Source organism: Theropithecus gelada, chromosome 2 (genome assembly GCF_003255815.1).
Source record: "Theropithecus gelada isolate Dixy chromosome 2, Tgel_1.0, whole genome shotgun sequence".
Taxonomy (NCBI): Eukaryota; Metazoa; Chordata; class Mammalia; order Primates; family Cercopithecidae; genus Theropithecus; species Theropithecus gelada.
In genome coordinates, this window is record NC_037669.1 from 17,730,931 (window position 1) to 17,752,261 (window position 21,331).

At 34.9% G+C, this 21,331-nt stretch overlaps 1 protein-coding gene across 2 annotated transcripts in view; it reads left to right on the forward strand.

Moving 5' to 3' along the window:
* Positions 1-21,331, forward strand: part of EPHA6 (EPH receptor A6) — a 930,608-nt gene that overhangs the window by 656,929 nt on the left and 252,348 nt on the right. For both annotated transcript variants that reach the window (XM_025376846.1, XM_025376848.1), the window contains 3 exons: positions 5,971-6,079; positions 9,830-9,900; positions 12,934-13,059. In XM_025376846.1, the coding sequence (XP_025232631.1) occupies positions 5,971-6,079; positions 9,830-9,900; positions 12,934-13,059 (306 nt within the window). The remainder of the gene's footprint in view (positions 1-5,970; positions 6,080-9,829; positions 9,901-12,933; positions 13,060-21,331) is intronic.

Consider the following 21,331-nt stretch of genomic DNA (forward strand, 5'->3'; position numbering starts at 1 on the left):
TACTATACTATTTTATGAACTTGGAAATCAACAAATATGTATGAAGTAAAACTGTGAGGTGTCAAAGCTGTTTTATAGTATGTGGACCTCAGTCAGTTATCTTTCTAGAGAATCTTTTTTGTTTTTGCCTTGCTTTCTCTTGTTCAACTGAATCACATAATTGAGCCTGTTGTCTAGCTGATTTCAAATACATGTGATAATATGGGTACCTGAACTAAGAAAATACAGTGGGAGTTGGAGAGAATGAGAAAGAATCTAAGAAATACTTTAAAATTATAAGGGACAGGACTGATCAACTTGGAAGGTGAAGGAGAGAATTGGATGAGGGCTGAGTCCAAGTTTTCTTGCCTGAACATCTCTGAGAATAGGATACATGGGAAAGGGATGATTTTACCCTGTAGGCAATGGGAAATGTTCTCAATATTTTAAAATATTATTGTGAAGAATAATTATCTGTCCATATAATGTGGATGGATTTTGAAAAGATACTGTGCAAAGGCAACCTAATAGCAAATGGTAAAACTAGTCTACTCCTGCAGGGCTGAAGCCTGACGGTAGGCTGTGTCACTGGTAATAAAGGCAAGATGAAAAACTTGACTGTGGACTTGGAGTTGTAGGAAAATGCAAAATCAAGGATAACCCTATGCTTTCAAGTCCCTGTGACCAAAATTATAGCAGTATCATCCACAAAGTCACAAGTGTATGTTCATCTAGAAGATATGTTTCCTTAGCTTTCATTTGTATCTCATACTCTTCTGTCTGCATGAGAATGTGGTGTTGAGAATGTGCAGATTAATTAATCTCCATTGTGTTGCTAAATTCTCAAAAAGTTAAGCCAATTCTGATTTCTGTACATGACCTGAGAGGAGAATTTTCCTGTATTGGTTGTCCATAAACTTTAAAATTAATTTACTGGGTATCATAAATTCAGGGCTTTGTTGAGATTTGTGCTGTGCTTAAAGAAATCATTCTGGTGAAACTATGAAGACAATTTATTTCACTGAGCAGCATTTTTTTGTGAGATGCTTTATTTAAAAATTCATGTTAACTACTGTCTTCAATAACTTTAAAAAGATGTTCATAACGGAAAAGAGTTAACTTTAGAAATCTATCCCACAGAAAATGACACAGAATACAAATAACAGATTTTACTTTGAAATGTAAATATAAACTAGAATAATCTTGATTACAGGGAGACAAAATCATATGCCTCCACAGAAGAAAATTCCTTGGTTAAAAATAGCCAAATTGCCTTTCTCTCACACTTTCCTAAAGATATGAAATCTCTTTTTTAAGTATTTAGATTCCAAGTCAAGCATTTCACTTTTTTTTTCTTTAGATGGAAACAAACCACACTTAATAATGTCACCACAACTTATGCCAAGCGCTGTTGCTCAGTCACAATTTCCCAATTCTTTCTGCATAATTGCTGCTTCTTAAGGAAGTATACTTTTTCCCAAATCATAGAATGAAATGCATCATTTTAGTATACTTATCTTTGTCCAAGAATACAACCCCGCAATTAAACAAAGGATCATTTCCAATCAGCCAGTCACAAATAAATTTTATTTTACACTATGAATTTCAGCGTGGTTCTTTTTAGGGACAAGTTTGCTTTCAACAGATACTACTTATGTGAGTAAATTATACATTTTTCTCCTACCAAACTAATGAGAAATAAGCTTTTGCTCAAGATTGAAAAAAATGAATGGATAATGCTATAGACAAGTTTTCATAACAGAGACATTTATAGCTATACTGTATTTTCTTGGAATCCATTTGGTAGATAATTTCATGGTTTGCTTATTTGTTTCTTTAAGTGTCTATTTAAATAAATCAAATTAATGACATCTCTATCCAAGGAGGTGATCATCCTGTTCCTCCTCTTACTTCTTCCAACACATTACATTTTCCCAGATTCCCTGTCAGCTCACTCACTGCCAGAGGCTGCTTATTCTTTTCCAACACCGTTCAGTTTCCCTTTTGTAACAATAATTACTTTTGTAATTTGTTGTTCAGTGTCTGTCTTCCCCACTGAACTGAAAATCCATGAGCACGGTAACTGTGTTTTGTTCATCATTGTATACTCTGTGTCTATGTTAGTGCCTAGCATATACTAGTTGCTCAATAAATATTAATTGAATGAACTAATAAATTCTCAAACGTAGACTCATATTTCTGAGCTTTAATCCACTCAACTTGGTAAAATGTAGCAGTCTGAATTCCCTAGTAGCTTCTACCTCCCAGAAAGCATTGTCTCCAAGCACACAGATTAATTGGATTTTTCTGATTAGTGTTGGGTACACACTCTTCACCTATATTGTATAGCTACACTGATGGTAAATCTTCCTCACATATCAAGGGAAGGGTGGGGATGTAGATTACTCCTGACCTTTTCTCACCAGAACCATACAGTGCAAATAATTATTCAACCCATTTACTCAAAGGAATATTTACTACCACATAGACTGGACACTGTATTGGTTTCCTAAGACTGTTTCAACAAATTATCACTAAGTCAGTGGCTTAAAATAATATATCACAGCTCTGAAGACCGAAAGCATGCTCCCTCCAGAGGTTCTAAGAGAGACTTCTTCCTTTTCTCTCCTTCCTTTTGGTGTCTTCATTCTTTGGCTTGTGGGTTGCATACCTCCAGTCTCGGCCTTTGTCTTTACGTGTGTCTTTACATGGCCTTCTCCTCTTTGGCTTCTCCACTTTTGTCTCTTACAAGGACACTTGTCATTGGATTGGGGACCACCTGGTTAATCCAGGATAATCAAGATTCTTAATTACGCCTGCAAATTCCTTTTTGGAGGGGAGGGGAAAGGCTGTCACCATTCACCCCACTATGGATATCATAGTGAATATAGTTCCTGCTCTCACTGAATTTGAAATCAAATGGGAAAGACGGATTATAAAATGTAATTTCAATAAAATGTGATGGTTTTATTGGTAGAAATAGTTTAAGGGTCTTAGGGAACATCTGTCTGGGGACCTACCCAAATCTAAACAACCAGAAAAGAAAAGCTTTCCAAATGATGGGCTATTCATGAAGGAGTGATTAGAAATTGACTAGATATTAAGAGTTTGGCTCATTCTAGGAACTGGAAGAAATTCAGTATGCTTGGAGAATATAAGATGTATCTGAAGACATATGCTAGAGCCATTTGTAGACAGCCTTGATAACAAAGTTAAGGGCCTTGTAGTTTATCCTGAAATGAGGTCAGAGCTCTGTGACGGACGAACACTAATATGGTAAAAGACAAAAATTAACCCCATCAGGACCAAGCTCCTGATCGTTTTTATTTCCATATGGCAAATCTTGTTCTTTCCACTATTTGGTTGCAGCCTGCATGGGTAACACAATATCATAGTACAATTGCTCTGAAAGATTGTGACAAGAATATTACATTCAACATTATCATTTTACAGACATGAAACCAAGTTCAAGCAAGGCTATGGTTGTTCTAGGGTGACCAAAACAGCTAGATCTAGTTAGTTCTTCTGTTAGTAAAAATGGTGGTTTAAAGTACTGGCAATTGCTTGGGCTTGGAGATCGACAAATAGAACCTGGATTGCCGGCTTTCCCTTGACAAGATATGTAACCTTGAGAAAGTAAAATAACTGTTAAAACTAGGAATGATAATAGTGCCTACCTATCAAGACCATTGTGAAGATAATTTGGATAATGAATTGATGCTCATAGTTTCCTAATAAATAAATAATGACTGTTGGTCTTGTTGAAGTTGATAATGTTGATGAGGTTTTTATAATCATCCCAGCCTCACAATCTGTAGCATTTTACTTCCAGTATAATAGTGTTTCACTAAATACTCTTATTTTCCAATAACATATTTTATTCTCCACAGAGAAGTGTTTATGGTTCCTGAGTTTAAGAAGCAATTATGCAGGAATATGCATTTTCCAAAGGGTCGTAACTTAAGATTGTTATCTAATTAAAATTTTAATTAAAACAAAGTTTTTAAATGTAATAACAAGTGTGCAAAAGGAGACATTTGTAGAATTAGCAGTTTAGTCAGTAATGATGTATGTCAAACAACACCATTTTTTATAACAAAGTAATCTGACTTTCAAAAGGCACCCAATTACTAAATCTCCCTCTGAATTTTGGACTCAACAAATTATAGCTACCTAACTACTATGAAACTGTATGCCGCTGATTCAAAATTCTTGAATTATACTATATATTTTACAGATACAACAGTTTTTAAGTAAATAATGTTTTTTAGGTAAATGCCATCTGCTTTATCTTAAAAAAGATAATGTTTTCTAGAACAACTATTTCTTACATTTTTGTTATTCAATAACTTTCAGTGAGAATATGTGACATTTTAGAGCACAACATTAATTCCCATGATATCAGTGCTATTTTGAAGATTAGGAAATTCAGTGAAGACCTAATAAAAAACCTTCAGTACATTATTTATTGGATAAGATGCAACTACTTAACTTGTCTCTGCACAGATTATGAGCAAAAACTTAACATAGTAGTAGATTGCTTGAAAATGTCTTGATTAAATCATAGTGACTAAATTCCAATTCTAAGATTTAATAAATTTCTCCTACTGAAAACTGAACATAAATGACTTTTGTTTTTATTAACATTGAGACTTTTTTAAAAGTCTCTAAAATGCTATGACTGGTTTCTTACTGACTTGACAATGGTGTTTAAGGCTTAGACATTCTGTTGTAGATATGTCATTTTTATGAGAATGCTATTACTCTGGATATGAATTTGCACATAGTATACTGCATACTTAATTCTCAGAAAAAGATCTACTTCTGTGGAAGCTGTAAAATACTCAAGTTTAATAAATTATTATGTTAGAGACTTCTGCAGTTTGCTTCTCAGTTATATACCTTATTTGATTCAATTTTCTCTAATAACTGATGAGATTAATAGATATGATTTATTTTCAGTAGTCAAAATAAAAAATAAGTTTAATTTCAGTTAAGGAACATTAAGAGACTGATTGATTTGGTTTTCTAGAATATTGATGGTTAACTGAATGATTACTACAAGTTATAGTAGAAAAAAAAAATGGAGAAATGAGACAAAAACCTGAAAGACTGAATTCTGGTCATAGTTCTATGTGGGCTTCAGCAATTTCTTCAATTTTTTCTGTGCTTCTGTTTTCTTACCTCTATTATTAAGCAATTGCCTATTCCACTCATTAAAAATTTGATTAAAGCATTATGAATAAAAAAAGTAGAAGTGCAAATAAATTAATTGAAATGATATATGTTAAAAGATTCCTGGAAGATTAGTAAAACATGCAGCTCCTGTGGTTTTAAGAGACAGTTTTATCAATGAAAGAAGGAACATGTTGCTACCATATATAATCTGGTCTTTTCTTCAAAAAAGGAAACTTTTAAATATCATTTTTCCACTTATTGCTGATTAAACATCTAAGCACCCACTATGCTTAGCCTCGTGCTATGGAGGTGGAATTCCACAATTTTAGTGTGTGGATTAAGCTCTATGAAGTATAAAGAACATCATTTTTAAAAGGAATTATACAGTAGTCTTTCTACTTTGTGAAAATAGATATCAAAACAGTCTATAAAGCCTGGTCTGTTGGCCAGAGTGTTTAAGAGGAAATACGGTGAGCAATGACATAAAACAGAATCCTGTAGCCCATCTGCTGATTTAGTTTTACAGCACATACTTAATCTTAAAATAAGGGCTACTAAGAATTCATCTACTTCATTGACCTTTTTTGAAGAAAGAGGAGAGGTTTATGTTGTGGATTATGGCCCCAACTCTTCAGCCCTTAGTCAAACTCATTTATTTTGGGTTTGCTTCATATGTGTCAAATACTGAAATAAAGGCCAAATATGCTGGGCTTGGCATCCGTTATTGTACTTTCTAGTATAAATTAAATTGTAAAATGGTTTTAATAGTGAAATGTCACCCAGGGAAGTTTTAATATTGTATCTCTGTTTCAGCTTCTGACATGGCAGCAGAACAAGGACAGATTCTCGTGATAGCCACCGCCGCTGTTGGTGGATTCACTCTCCTTGTCATCCTGACTTTATTCTTCTTGATCACTGGAAGGTAACTGAAACACACCAGACTATTTCCCAGATGAATAACCACTCTTTCTATACACTGCGTATTCAAATGCTTGTAGATATAACAAAGCACACCTGAGGTCGAGAGGGATCCCAGAAGAATCCACTCTGACAGTGAACTATCATTAGTTCTCTGTGTCAGCAGGTCCCTGAATATGGAAAGATCCAGAGATGACTAAAGCTGTTTGAAAGCTAGGAATGATGAATTTATACTCAATAAGTTACTCTGTGTTTTTCCTTTACTATAATCAAATTACACCATCAAATTAATTTTATTAAAAAATATTTTAATGGAAAGCCAGAACAATTTATATAAAAACTCTTTATAAACCTGGTGTTATAGAAATATAATATTTTATCAATTAAATATTGAAACTGTCTATGTTAGAAATGTATTAATTGGTTTTATAAATCCAATATTTCTATACTTCAAAGTAATATGAGTAAAAATATAAACTAACAGTAAATTTAACATAGCAAAAATCCTAAATTTGAATCCTGACTAGCTGGTCAAAGTGATTCACCCATCAGAACCTTAGTTTTCTATTTTTACACAGGTTTGATACAAAAGTATATTAAAACCATTTAATGACTTTTAAATAAATAGTATGAACACCATAAGCCAGGTGCTGATAATACAGAGATGTGAATGAAGATAATATGTATAACATTATATGAAAGAATAAATGTTATATCTTATTTAATCAATGGTATTTGGCCTAGACTTTTGACAGAAATCACAGTATTTTATTCTCAGATCATTCTAACAAGAAGATAAAATATTCTATCTAGATATCAATAGGGGCATAAAAGAATACCTCAACAGATTTTTTTATAATCTGAAACACACATCTACTGCAATATTCCACTATCAAGACTTAAAGCTGCAAAAAGAATGTCAGCCAAACAGTACACACCCATGCTGACTCCAGCTAAAGCACACCAACCCTGCCAGAAAACACTGGTACCTCAGAAATAGCAGAAATAATAAATAGCTACCTTCAGCGAACCAAAAACACTATTTGTTTTTAAAACCGCTTAGGGGCCAATATTTTATTAAAATTTAATCTACTTAAAATTACAGAAGATAGACACACATGTAATAATTGTCTACAATTTTGACAGCACACCAAAAAGTATAGAACTTGGCAGGTACTTTGCATGTATCGAGTGTGGGTCTCTGACAAATATACAACTTCTCTTCGGTAACAGGGTATTAGATTTAGCTGTAACAAACCTCCTTTTATAGAATTTACCAAGGAAAAAGCCGCATGAATATTCTAATGTGGTTGAGTTAAAAATGATGACTTATTTGTGAAATTAATGGAAAGAAGGCACATTACAACTATGTTTAGTTAAGTTTTTCATGCATATAAACAGATATAGTAATGGTCTTAGAATTAAGAGAGAGTATTTGGGGGTCTTTAGTTTTGGGGGCTGATTAGCTGATTGAATAATGCTAGCTATGGTAACAAGGAAAAAACAGACATGAAAGAATGCAGGAAATAATGATAAATGCATCGTAATAAAAGTACTAATTTGGGCATAACATGTTGCCACCGTCAGTCACTGTTGTCCAGCATTCTCTTAGGACCCTTTTCCTTTATTTTTAGGGCTAACCTCTGACAGCTATCTGCCATCATCAGAGCTTTGATAATGCTCATCTTTTATAGAGGACAGAAAACAAATTTTGGATTCTCTAAACCAATTAACTATTAGGTTGAAGATTAAATGTTCAGCACTGCAGCTTATCAAACATGGCCTACAAAAACTTGAATCACTAGCCAGAGTAAAGTGGTTATAAAAATAAAACCCCTAAACAGCCTGCTGGAGGTCTAAGTTTTCTGAAAAAAATTAAAATTATTCCCACACTATTTTGGACTCTCTGGCAAAGAGAGGGTTTCCAAGACAGTTACTGTTAGGGAAAGAGAAAGACAGAGGAAGGAGGGAAGGGAAAAGAAGGGGAGGGGAGGGGAGAAAAAGAGAAAGAGAGAGACAGAGAGAGAGACAGAGAGAAAGTTTCAGTGAGGGTTAATGGTGCAAGTTTAAAAAAGAAAGGGAATAAGAAAATAAAATTATTTTGTTGTATGTAAAGTCACAATGACAATTTGGTTAAGAAAATCAAATTGCCAGTACTTTAGCATTGCTATGTGTTTAGCAAACTTTATTAGGAAAATGCTAAATAGAAGAATAAACGTTACTGTATGTTCCTTAACCTCTATAACATTAATGCTGCCAATGCATTTTGAACTGGGGTCACTGATACTTTATAATACTCTAATTATCATGAGGTTACATACCATTTAAAGACAATCTGCTTTGGAGCCCAGAAAGTTTATTTAGTTATTCAAGTACAATGGCGTTCCATTGTACTTCAAGGAGATCTTAACTCCAAAGATACAAATTATATCATGTAACTATACTGTGGAAAATTAAGTATGATGGTTGATTTTGATTCAGAAATATTTTCGTTTTCCATTTTCAAAGTTTCTTTGAAGGAGGGAGTAATTTCTTAAATGTGATTTTATTTAACATCAGTATTATATTGTTTACAATAGAAAAAAATCATCTGTACATTTAAAAGAAATTTAATGATGATTCACTATATTGCAAAATTGTATACAGTTATATGTATCAAGAACATAAGTTAAGGCCTTATTTTTTCGTAGAGTATTTTGGTAAACAATGATTTAAATAGCACATACACATGTGGCAAAGCATTTCATTAAGGCATCAGAAAATATTTCCTTAACACATAAATATGATGAACACAAAAGAAAACATTTCAATCTTTGCGGGCTAAATAAGTATTGCCTAATAAACTTGAGAGTTGGGCTCAAATATTATCTTTATTTGGGATTCCTGGAGCAGAATAGAAATACCACTTAAAAGGAGAATTAAATGATGAAGAAAAAATTGTGCTAAATTATTTTCAGCTTTCAGTTTATATGTTTGCCAATTTATATTTCATCAGAAATTGCTTTAACATTCCATGCATTGAAGAGAACAATTTCAATTACATAAAATAGAAAAAAAATATATTTTGAAGTATCGCTTAAGCACTTTGGTAGGGGAGCATTCATTGAAAAATATTCTATAAAAACTGTAAGACATTTCTGAATAAATACTCAACTTTTCATAGAATTTGAGGCAAAATTCCCATTGAAAGACTGAATTATGTAACACAGATATACTTTGTTTAGCCAGTAGAAATTTGATATACCATCAAATCATATGGATGTTGAAGAATTTACTCATATTGAAGAACTCTTGGGAGCATGATCCACAGGGAGACTAGAACATGCCTCTACAAAATTCCAAATATTAAAAAATAAAACTGCTGAACCATCCTGCTGTTTAGCAATGAAAATGGAAGACAGTTGTATACATTTCTGAGATACTGACTCAAAATACTTTTTTTATTCTGACTTTTAATTTTTTTTTTTTTTACCAACTCTAGCTATTAGTAGTCATATAAGGGATGGTTATGGCAGATTATTAAATATTTTCTAAGACTCCTGTCTTGCAAATCCATCTACTTGACAGTATTTTATTCTAGGACTAGTTTCAATGTACATAAAAATCTTTGTATAGAATATTTTCACGTTATAAAGATACTGTAAAAGTGGTCTGCATGACAAGAACTTTGTTCATAGATTATACGTATTTTAATTGGTTTTGCTTTGTATCCAGCATACTTCTTAAAACAAGTTTCTTTTTATCTTTTTAAAAGATGTCAATGGTACATAAAAGCCAAGATGAAGTCAGAAGAGAAGAGAAGAAACCACTTACAGAATGGGCATTGTAAGTAGTGCAGTGACTTTCTTTCATTATTTTGTACTGTTCCAGCACTTCAGGAGTTCATTCAAACGCTATCTACTGAGTTGAGAAACAAAAGAAAAAAAATCTCTTCCAACCTTCCAGCATTAAGAATTTTCATCTGGTTTCCAGGTTTGTTGGTGAGAGTTGCACCTGCTTCTCATTAAATAACATTACCTTGTTCCCAATTCTGCTTGCTGGAAAACACAACAGACTGAATTTGCTAAAAATAATAGTTGACTGATTTTATCAAGTTATTTACCACTCACAATGGCTCCAAAACATGAGTTGGTTTTTATCTAGTGGAGCATTAGACATAGAAATAAATATTAGGGGATCTTTATTCCTTCTTGTAGGGACTGTCTTTTAAATATATAACAAATCAATTTACAATTCATTAATATTAACAAAGAATATCAGCTCTTTAACTCTTAGAATATGTATGAAATCCTTGGGCTGACTACAAGGTTATATTCATTTGAGAGATCTATTCCCAAGCAGCCTATAATTACCACTATAGTTGGTTTGATAATTGACAACTTCTCCTCCTCAACATCCACCTCCACCTCCACCTCCAAATTGCAAACTACTTCAGCAAGACAGTTTTTCTATTGTGAGACACTGGATTAACAAGAAAGGGATGTTCTCTAATTAACCACAGTGTAGAGATAATATGCAAAGCAACTGAACTGTTTTAATTTATCTTTTATTTCAAATTGAGCAAAAGATAATAAAGGACATTTCAATCTATACCACCCTCCAGGAAAGGGAAAGGATTTAAGTGAGGAGTGTTTATATAGTAAGTTTGAGTCTTACTGCACTGGCAGAGCTGAGAGAACTGATATCTGGCCTGGGATAACCTGGAAAGGCTATAAACAGATTGCAGAAACCTGGATCCAGACACCTGGGCTGATGACTTACTCCGGGCAACCTTAAGATTCACTACAGGGCATTTAGTACTGATATGCAGAGGGAGAAGGTGCTCCTGAGGCATTTATTATCTGTTTTCCAAGAGTCAGGTTAGCATAAACCAAACCAGATGGGCCCAGCACGAAGCAATGAAAACAAGACAGCCAAGGAGGTAGAAGAAAGGTAACCAACTGATGTTTAAGAAGACGTCGATAAGTTAAATTAGTAACCAGGTATTCAAAACTGGAATTCAGTTTGGTTGTTTATTTTCCTCTTTACTACACATATCATGTTTATATGGAAAAAAAGTGATATTTACTAGTCTTATTCTATAGAAATGCGTACCACCTTAAATAATTGAATAGTTTAATAGTTAAAACCACATATGAGTTACTAAATGATGCCTGTTATCTGTGTCTAACATAATATTATCAACACGACGACATATCTGATTAGAAACCACTAATAATTAGTAGTGGCTATTAGGTTTGAGGTTATAGAACTCAGTCTGAAATCACAAATTCTACTAAGTTGTTATAAAAATATCATATGGAATATAAAATAGAGGTAGAGACTATCTGTTCTCCTTTTCTCCAATGTATACTTTGAGAAGTCAAGAAAAGCATGACACGTTAAAATTAGTGTCAGGTCTGGGTATACCTGGAAATATGCTTTTCTGGTGCTAATTTGAGAAATATTAATTTTCGCATGGTCCATATGTAGCACTAAGAAGACAGAAGACCAAATCTATAAATGAAGGCAATGGGCATAGAAGGACTAAGGAAGCAAATTGCTGCTAATATTGGGCATTTCAATACCTCCTTTAAACTTTATTACCTTTTGTTTGTTGCTTTTGATTTTTTTGTCTGTTTGTTTTGCAAGGAGAGTCAAAAAACAGTTAACGCTGGGTATTATATGGCTTTCAAAATCTAAGAAGTAACAAAACCAAAATACCATCCACTCTGCCACAAACTTCACATTGGTCTTTTAATCCCTACTAGTCTGTATTCAATAAAGGCTCTCTGTGTGATTATTGCCTGTAAAAACCATACCAAAGATAGTTGGAAAGATAGAAAGATATGTAAGAAATGACCTCCTGTCTAGAGATCTAAAATGGAAAATGGAAATTAATGAGCCAGCTTGGTGGCTTGTGTCTGTAGTCCCAGCTACTCAGGAGGCTGAGGCAGGAGGATCACTTGAGCTCAAGAATTCAAGGCCAGCCTGGACAACATAACAATACTGCCATTTCTCTAAAAAAACAAGAGAAATAAATAAATGAGCAAAACAGAGGGATATTCATGGGCAGAGGCCGTCTGTGACTTCTTTGGATACTCACAAATGGACATACAACCACGCATTCATGTTTTCTAGCCATCCTTTCTCATCATCCTAACTGCCGTAGGCTGTGAGCACTCCATCCCCACCAATGAAGCTCAACAGACATACAACCAATGACCAGATTTGGGCCTTTGATTTCCATCCTTCCCACCAGGATAGACAAGCTGATCCTTTTCAGCACTATGTGCCGTCAGTCCATGGAAACCACTACGTGAATACAGAAAACGGCCATTCTCCCTACTGGCCTTTCTTGCTTCTATGCCATGGAGTCAGTTCTTTACTGCTTGAGGTTTTCTGGAAAAGAGAGAGACCACAGGACTAGGATATGAGTTCATGAAACCTAATGCCGTAGAGTACAAAAGGTACAGGAGGGACCCTAATGGGCTTCCTTGTTTTGGAGGGAGGCTTATGCCTCATTTTTCCCATTCCCCAAGCTAGAGCAGATGTGGACTGTTTTGGAAGTTTAGTGAACGAGTGAGCTGAGTAAACATTTTACAGAAATATGAGACATGTGTTTTCTGGAATCTGTCAGCTCACTTTCTAGGAATCCACCAGGTCATTCTACATTAACAGTGAGGTAAATAAATGTTTGACCCTTGTAGTCAAAGCTTTCATATGGGCAGAGAGTGGGACAGGAAGAAAAGAGAGACTTTAAGTCTTTAATAAGACTGACTACTTCAGTATGTCATTCCCCGTTTTAAATGTTCACAAGATGTAGACTACAGAGATACTCAAACTAAATCAATCGTTTTGTTGTTGTTGTTGTTGCAGTGCGCTTCCCGGGAATTAAAACTTACATCGATCCAGATACATACGAAGACCCATCCCTAGCAGTTCATGAATTTGCAAAGGAGATTGATCCCTCAAGAATTCGCATTGAGAGAGTCATTGGGGCAGGTAAATGTCAAATCGACGCTTTTGAAGAAAAGATTCCTTAATTTCTTTGTAACTGGTTTATCAACATGCTATCTTATATCTTGGCAGTTTTGGTCATTGAAAAGTTTTAACAAGTGAGAAGTAAAGTGATCTTGTATATGGTTTTTTTGTTTGTTTGTTTGTTTTTTTTTTAAGTATACTGAGTGTCCGTTTGTTTCCAAATACTGAGAACGTTCACAAAAGTTACTTTTAACATTCTATGGCCTTTTTTTATAGTGGAGATAAATTACAATGAAACTAGAGTTTTTAGGAGTTTGTCATAAGGTTATAGATTTACTCGAGCGCCAACATCTATAGACATATACTATAATTATAATAGTATTTAAAATGATGACCATGAGCCTCTGGAAGACACAGAAAAGTTCTGAGAATCACCAAAGAGAAAATTTGGTTCAGTGTAGTTTTATGTCATTTTAATGCAAATTAGTGTTTTTTGCTATGTAGAATTTTCTAATACTTAGAACACTTTTATTATTTACCTATTCTGAATAAATATAAATTTCTTGTAAATCACCACACAGGAATTTATGCTGTACACTGGTAAGGGCAGAGCCTAAGCCGATGTAACAAAGAGACTCCAGAATACAGATTTATTCCTCTTTCAGATGCTTGACCCAAAGTGCATAGTCCATGCTGGCTGCGGAGCTCTCATTCAGGGGGACTTGCAAGGCCCAAGTTCCTTCTATTCTTGGCTCTGCCTTCCCCTAGCATGCCCTCTTCCTCTAAATGACCAAAGCTGGGTCACCAGTACATCTGCCTTCCTGCCTGTGAGAAGGAAAAGGAAATAGATCAGTCTCTCTGGTTTTGCTTTTAAGGCAATAACCTGAAACTTCCAAACACAGTATTCACATCTCAATGGTCCAAATAACAATAACATGGGCACATTTAAGTGCTAGAGAATTTGGAAACAGAATTGCTGATGGCTGCCATGTATGCAGCTAAAATGCATGTATTTATGTGGGGGGGCTGTTTTCCTAAACTAGAGAAGGGAGACTGGATCTTCATGGGAAACATAGGTCTCTTCTAGATGCTGGAGATTTGTTTGATCCTTTGGAAACAGCAGAACAGATGCAAGCATGGGCATTCCAGCCAGGTGTCATGTCTTTACAAAGGCCAAAAGAAAGCAGCTGATGATCCTCTGTTTCTTTCAAAGTCCTTTTTCCCCCAGAAGGACAAACTACATAATTTGAAGGACCCAGTATACCCTGAAACATACAGAAGGACAAACTACATAATTTGCAGGACCCAGTATACCCTGAAACATACAGAGTCTCTTGTTAAAAATTTATTAGGAATTTCAAGAAGGTGACAACAGAGAACTAAACCAACTATAGGGCACACCTAAACTCAAGGCTCTATGTGACTGCACAAGTCACATACTCATGAAGCTAATCCTGTTACACAGAGAGTAGAACTACCTCAAGAATTTCAGGCACATTTGCAGAGAGTTCTTCCTGATTTCACTCCATTCCCTATGTACCGTAGAGCACCTCATCTCCTGCATGGCTGGGTCTCCCTCTGAAAGCTGCCACAAGGGCCTTTATGTTCATAATCTTTATGTTCTCAGCCAAAGAAGCTGCCATACCAGAAAGATTAAGGACCTGAAATTGAACCAGATTCTCTATCTTCTTCCACTGAACAAAGAGCACATCAGCAAGCATAATTGAGAAGAGTGATTGAATGATATTCATTTAGCTTTGGAGTTTGTTTTCTTAAGACAGCAAAGGGATAGAGAAGAGAGGAGGTTGAGTAATCTCCATTGCACACAATGTTTGGCTTTCTTCTTCTTGCACCTGAGAAAAACTGATATGTCTTTTTATACTGTCTTGTTCAATACTCACATAGACACAGGAGAAGCAATTTCTGTTTTAGCCCTTTGTGCTACAACATAACAAAATGCCAGTGTGTGAAATCATAATGTTGAGAGATAAAATCAAGTATCTGAAGTATAAAGAATAAGAAGAAATTAAACGTTTCTTTTATTTTGGGATTTTTTCAACTAAAATATAAATTTTCCTCTTAAGAAAGTATAATGGTTACTGCAAAAGCAAAACTTAACTACTAAAGAGATTATTTTAGTTTCATTATTCCACCTGCCTTCCCTGAACTCTAATAAGTCATAATGGGATTTATCTCATTTGACAAAGACAGACTATCTAAACCATGTAGTTATTCCTATAGATTGGGGTCTCTTTTTAAATCTGTATTCGTCGTTGATTGTTTCAGCTTTCAAACAATATGCTAAGAGTCCTTTTACTGTCCATATTCAGAAAAATAATGAAAAAGTGTTAAAACCTAACTTGCCTCTTTGTGCCCCTGGCCAGTACTGCTCTGTCAATTTATTCCTTTAGATCATTGTTATAGCCCTTTTATGCTGCTCTCATAGAATGCCTCACACCAGGTAATTTATAATGAACAGAGTTTTTTTGGCTCAAGGTTCTGGCAGCTGGAGTCAAGATTGAGGGGCCACATCTGGTGAGGGTCTTCCTGCTACATCATAACGTGGTGGAAGACATCACATGGGTGAGGGAGAGAAAAAGGGGGCTGATCTCCACCTTTTAAAACAAGCCTGCTGCATTAATTCCGTCATGAGGGCTCAGCCCTCATGATCTAATTACCTCTTTAGGTCCCACCTCTAAACACGGTTGTATTAAGGATTACATTTCCAATGTGTGCACTTGAGGGGACACATTCAAACCATAGCAGTCATGTTTCTAAAACTTTATTTTTGTGAATGTGTGAAGTGTGCATATTTTCCATACCAGCAGTGTGGACAAAACATTACTCAAGTTGAAGAAGAACCAGTTGTTACGTAGTATCTGTGTACCTCTGGTTACTTTCCCAATCCGTAACTATACATACTTTCTTAGATTGCCTGGTATCCTTTATTTTCTTTCCCCAGCTATTGACTGTTTCTTCTCAGACTCTATTTCTTCTTCATCTTTGTCCTTTAAGTAGTCCCCTTGGAAATGTAAATTAAGTGACTTAAGTGGTAGTCTAGATGCTGGACAGAGATGAAATGGGGTGGAGAAGATGAGAGAGGCCAGATATCAGGTTGTGACAATTGTCAAGTGAAGGATATTCAGGCAGAATTAAGGCATAAGAATTAAGACGGTAGGAATGGAAAGGAGTACTTAGATTCACAGTTCGTTGCCAAGGAAAAATATACGAGACCTCCATCTCTTATAGATGCAAGACATGCATGCAAAGCAACAGTTAAGATTAATTTTCAGATGTCTAGTTGGAAAAGCACAATATACAATCATTAAATCTTTCTTAAATGAGTTATCAAAAATAAATGTAAAACACCCACATTAACATTTTCACAAAAAGCATAATATCACACCTGACCCGTGATATTTCTTAACACATTCACTGAACAATGTTTGTTAGATGGCTAATATTTACTTGTAAAAGATAATGTGCCACTTAATCTTTTCATATTAAATCACTATGCTTCTCAAGATATATGTATTAAGGCTGCCTTCCTCAATCTTTGTCCTGAGATTTTCGACTAGTAACCATCGAAATACTGTGCAACTGAACCATAAAAATTTAATTTTTCTGTACATATATTCTCAACATTCTCCATCTTTCCCTGTAAATTTCACTTTTTTATAAGTTTTCTAGGGTGCTTTTGTGTGTGTGTGTATCACTCTTCTATTTAATAGTGGCAGCTTATCTTCGTTCATCAATATTGGCCTGAATTTCCATGAAAATGCACATTTCCATTTAAATAAAGTGAGAGCTCTGTTGCATAAGAAACTATCAAGATCATCTATCTCCTTTGACTTTTTTTGCATTATAAAATGAAATTCTGTGGACAAAGGACTGTAAAACAGAAACTCCCAGGCTTAAACAGCCAAGTCAGATTAGGGGAGAATCATTATTTTATACATATCTTGCAAGATATGAGAAAACTGGTAAACAATTTTAATCATGGTCTGAAAAAGGTCATTGAAAACTGTCCGTCTTTCAGTGCACTACTGAACCTAAACCAGTATGAGAACAACTTGCCTGGCAGAGTGTAATTTTGAAACATTATTCCATTGAAAAAATCAGTCTTGTGTCTCTAAGCCCATAGGGCACCCTTCTTAAATTTGACCTTCCGTCTTTCCGTAGTCTCAATGGAAATACATAATATCTTCCTGTCATTCATATTCTATCCCTTTATCTATACAAAACTCATTATGGCCTCCACTATCAGCCTTCTCTTCTGGCTTAGTGTCACCAATTTTTGTCTCTTCCTAGAATAGTCCAGGAGGTTTTAACTGTTGGTTTCTCAGCAGTTATCTGCAGGTAAAAGAAAGTCAAAAGGACAACAAAAAGGATATAAAAGTGAGTGTCAAGCCTAGTATTTCAGTTCTGTTATTCCATCTGGTTTGAAGTCACATTTCCTCTTGATACTATACAAGGCATAATGTTCACTTCATGTGCCTCTTCTAATTCCCCTGCCACTCTCAACACAGCAGGCCTCTTTTTTCTACTCTAAAATATATTATTTTTTAGTTATCTTAAAGAAACTTTGTTTTTGTTTCTCTTTTACAGTTGTGTTATACATTCTTGTAACATGACAATGACAAATGTAGGCAATATTCCAGATGTGGTTTCACAATTCTCTTTATATACATTTTTTAAAACCTTGTGTTTATGACTCATTTTCTCTATATTTAGATGAGATGACCTCCTTAGAAATGAGGTTCATTCTTGTCCATCAACTTAAAGGATTTATGGTAGAGGTTGGATTAATTTTCTTGTGTATTCTTGAAAACTTTGCATGTTCAGTACACTGAGAATAAGATCAACAACAGATTTTGGCAAGGCCTTTGTGCCTTTTACTGAATAATTTCATAGCTTTCTAAATCAAATGATGTAATGAAAGATCAGCTTTACCCATTCTCCATCTATGTTATGATATGAATAAAAGCAAAGACTGAAGCAAGACAGACTCAGATTTGAGTCACAGCTTTGCTACTAGCTCATTCTGTAAACTTTAGCAATTTAGATACCTTTCAGAGATTTGGGTTGCTCCACATATCAAGTAGATTCATAATAATAACTGCTATCTTACAAGATCAATAAAAGGATTAGAAATGACTATTAGATTAAAAAATAAATACAGTTTTTACATTCAGTTTTGACTGCTGAAATGAGTAACACTTACTGCCCAACCCTCGATATACTTTGTGATATGAATATCTGCCCATGCAGAATTCAACAGTCAATGCCTTAGGTAACTGGAATAATATTTATATTTTTCAGAGTTAGTTGAAAATTGGTAGTTGAACTGAAATTTTATTCTTCTTAGTACATTGAGTTATATCCATGTCAACAAACTCTTTTTCTTTTTAATTAAACTCAAAACTTATTTTTTTACATTTTAGGACATTATATTTGTTAGGTATGTGTTTATTATTTGCTAAAAAACTCAAGTCATAAGATGAGAAGCAAAGGAAAAATTATTTAAATATCTTAATGTAAAACTGTTCTACAGAAGTCTATCAATTTATTCTTGGTACATCTAAGAAATTAGTAGATGTACTGTCAGAAATAGGACTGTATATCAACTTAATAGACTTTCAATTAATTTGTGTTAATTTCAGGACTGTTTATGTATTTTCAACACTCTACATCTTATTTTGAATCATTTAGTACCCCTTTTCTATCTTACATACAGATTTCCCAAACTTGCCAGTTGCCTCATCATAGTCATTGTTTGATAAGTACTAGTTTAATAAATAAATAGCATTCTTAAACTATTTAAAAAATAAATAATGGGTAAATAAATGAATGACAAAAGGATATTGAATTATTCTAAGTAATGATTTTACATGACTATGTTTATCTGGTTGCCAAAAAAATCTTAATGAAGTATGACAATTAATATAAAATCAAATGCATAATATATGCAAATAAAAAATAAGACAGAGAAACAAATTCATAGAGGACATTTGGGAATTACAATTGTTACATTACTTTATATTAACAATTTACCTGATAGACCAAAATTATAAAATTTATTATATGCCTTTGCATTTATATAGTAAAATACAGACTTATACAGAAAATGTTACATTGATATTTTATTTTGAATTGAGTTTATGTAATGGGAAGTAATTTTGAAGAGATGTTTATAACTTACGAAGAAGTTATTTTTCAAATACTTTTTATGTTTTTCTTCTAGTTTGTGTATTACTAAAATATTAGGTGAAATGAAGGAAATTTGATCCCTGTTTTCAAAAGAGTTCTCCAAGGATGTAAGCAAGACTGGGTACATCTTAGAATGATGTTCTCGCTTATGGCTAAAAATCAACAGATGAGAAAGACCCACATATCAACAGCAACAACTTTTAACCCTTATATTGCTAGAGTATGTTAGTTATCTTTTGCTGCATAACAAATTACCCTAAAACGTAAAACAAGAACATTATTATCTCACAGTTTCAGTGGCTCAGGATTCAGGAAGGGCTTAGCTCCTGCACAGTTGCTCACAAGGTTGCAATCATGGTGTCAGCTGGGACTGTGGTCTCACCTGAAGGCTTAGCTGGGCAAGGATCCACATCCAAACTTATGTATATAGCTGCTGTCAGGATACAGTTCTTTGAGGGTTGTTGAGCAGACAGTCTTAATTCCTCACTGCTGCTGGCTGGAGAACACGCTCAGATTCTTACCATGTGGGCTTCTCCAACGTGGCAGCTTGCCTCATCAAAGCCAACAAGAGAGTCTGCTAGTAAGACGGAAGTCAAGTGTTTTATAACCTAATCATGGAAGTGTCAGCAAGTTATCTTTGCACATTCTATTGACTATAAATATGATACTAGACCCCACACTGAAGGGAAGGGATCACTCAAGGATAGGAATACCAGGATGCAGGGATCATCGCAGGCCATCTTAAAAGTTTTCCTACTACATATAGTATTGTTTCATTATGTTTGAAGCTCTAAAGTGGTCCTAATTAGCCAACATTCCCAGGAGTGATTTATCCCCTTCAGTCCAATTCACATCAAAGATGTCAAAGATGAGTCTTAGATACTCTCTGATACTCAAGCAGTTTGCTCTGGCAGTGCTCTTGTAAGATGGATAGTGGGGAGCAGGCCAGTGGCATGGGTCAGGTACAGTTGAGGGGTCAGATGATCAACTGACCAGGAGGGTCTCTGTCTGGAGATCATTTTCAGAGTTTAGGACGTTCCTCCCACTTTCTTATACCTGTATTCAGTGCAGGTCAATTATTAGGTGTTTCTTTCATAAAGGGAGTTTAGTCTCTTCTTGTAATGGTATGCTTTTGTTAAGATTTATGAGAGTTGAATCTGTGCTGAGATGGACTTGTGTATCCAGGGTTTTTAGGTCTCATTGTCACAGAGACCCAGTCATCCACAGGCCTAGTTGCCTCATACCCCTAAGGACACATAATGTCGGTCCTGTGAGATGTTTGAGTAGGCCATATGGCTATCATTAATCCTGCAGCCACCATGCATCTGTAGGCAGTGTTTCAAGCGGAGAACAAGAGTTGTAAGGCCACTGGAGGTCTTGTCTCTAAACTTAATTCTGACACATTCAGTTGATCAAAGCAAGTCACAAAGCCAGACCAGATTTAACAAGGTAGAAAAATAGATTTTACTGCTTAATAGAAACAGCAAAATTACATTGCAAAAGGGCATACATATAGGATAGGGAGGAATTCATGACCTTTTTTTTTACTATCTACCACATGGCTTATAGTTTTTTTAAGTGAATCATTATTTTTTCAAGCGTAATGTGAATAACAAATTATGAATTTATTTACTATTTTATCTCTAAGACTATTTTTGCTTTGCACTCCTAATGAATGATATTAATGTTTTCTTAACAGTGTTAGTTAATCAGCCTTGGGTTAAATAAAAGGCTTACAAAAGTGAATAATGGGCCAGGCATGGTGGCTCACGCCTGTAATCCCAGCACTTTGGGAGGCCAAGGTGGGCAGATCACTTGAAGTCAGGAGTTGGAGACCAGCCTGGTCAACATGGTAAAACCTCATCTCTACTAAAAATACAAAAATTAGCCAGGTGTGGTGGTGGGCCCCTGTAATCTCAGCTAATCAGAAGGCTGAGGCAGGAGAATCTCTAGAACCAGGGAGGCAGAGATTGCAGTGAGCTGAGACAGTGCCACTGCACTCTAGCCTGATAGCCTGGGTGACAGAGCAGGACTCAGTCTCAAAAAACCAAAACAAACAAACAAACAAACAAAAACCGTGAAT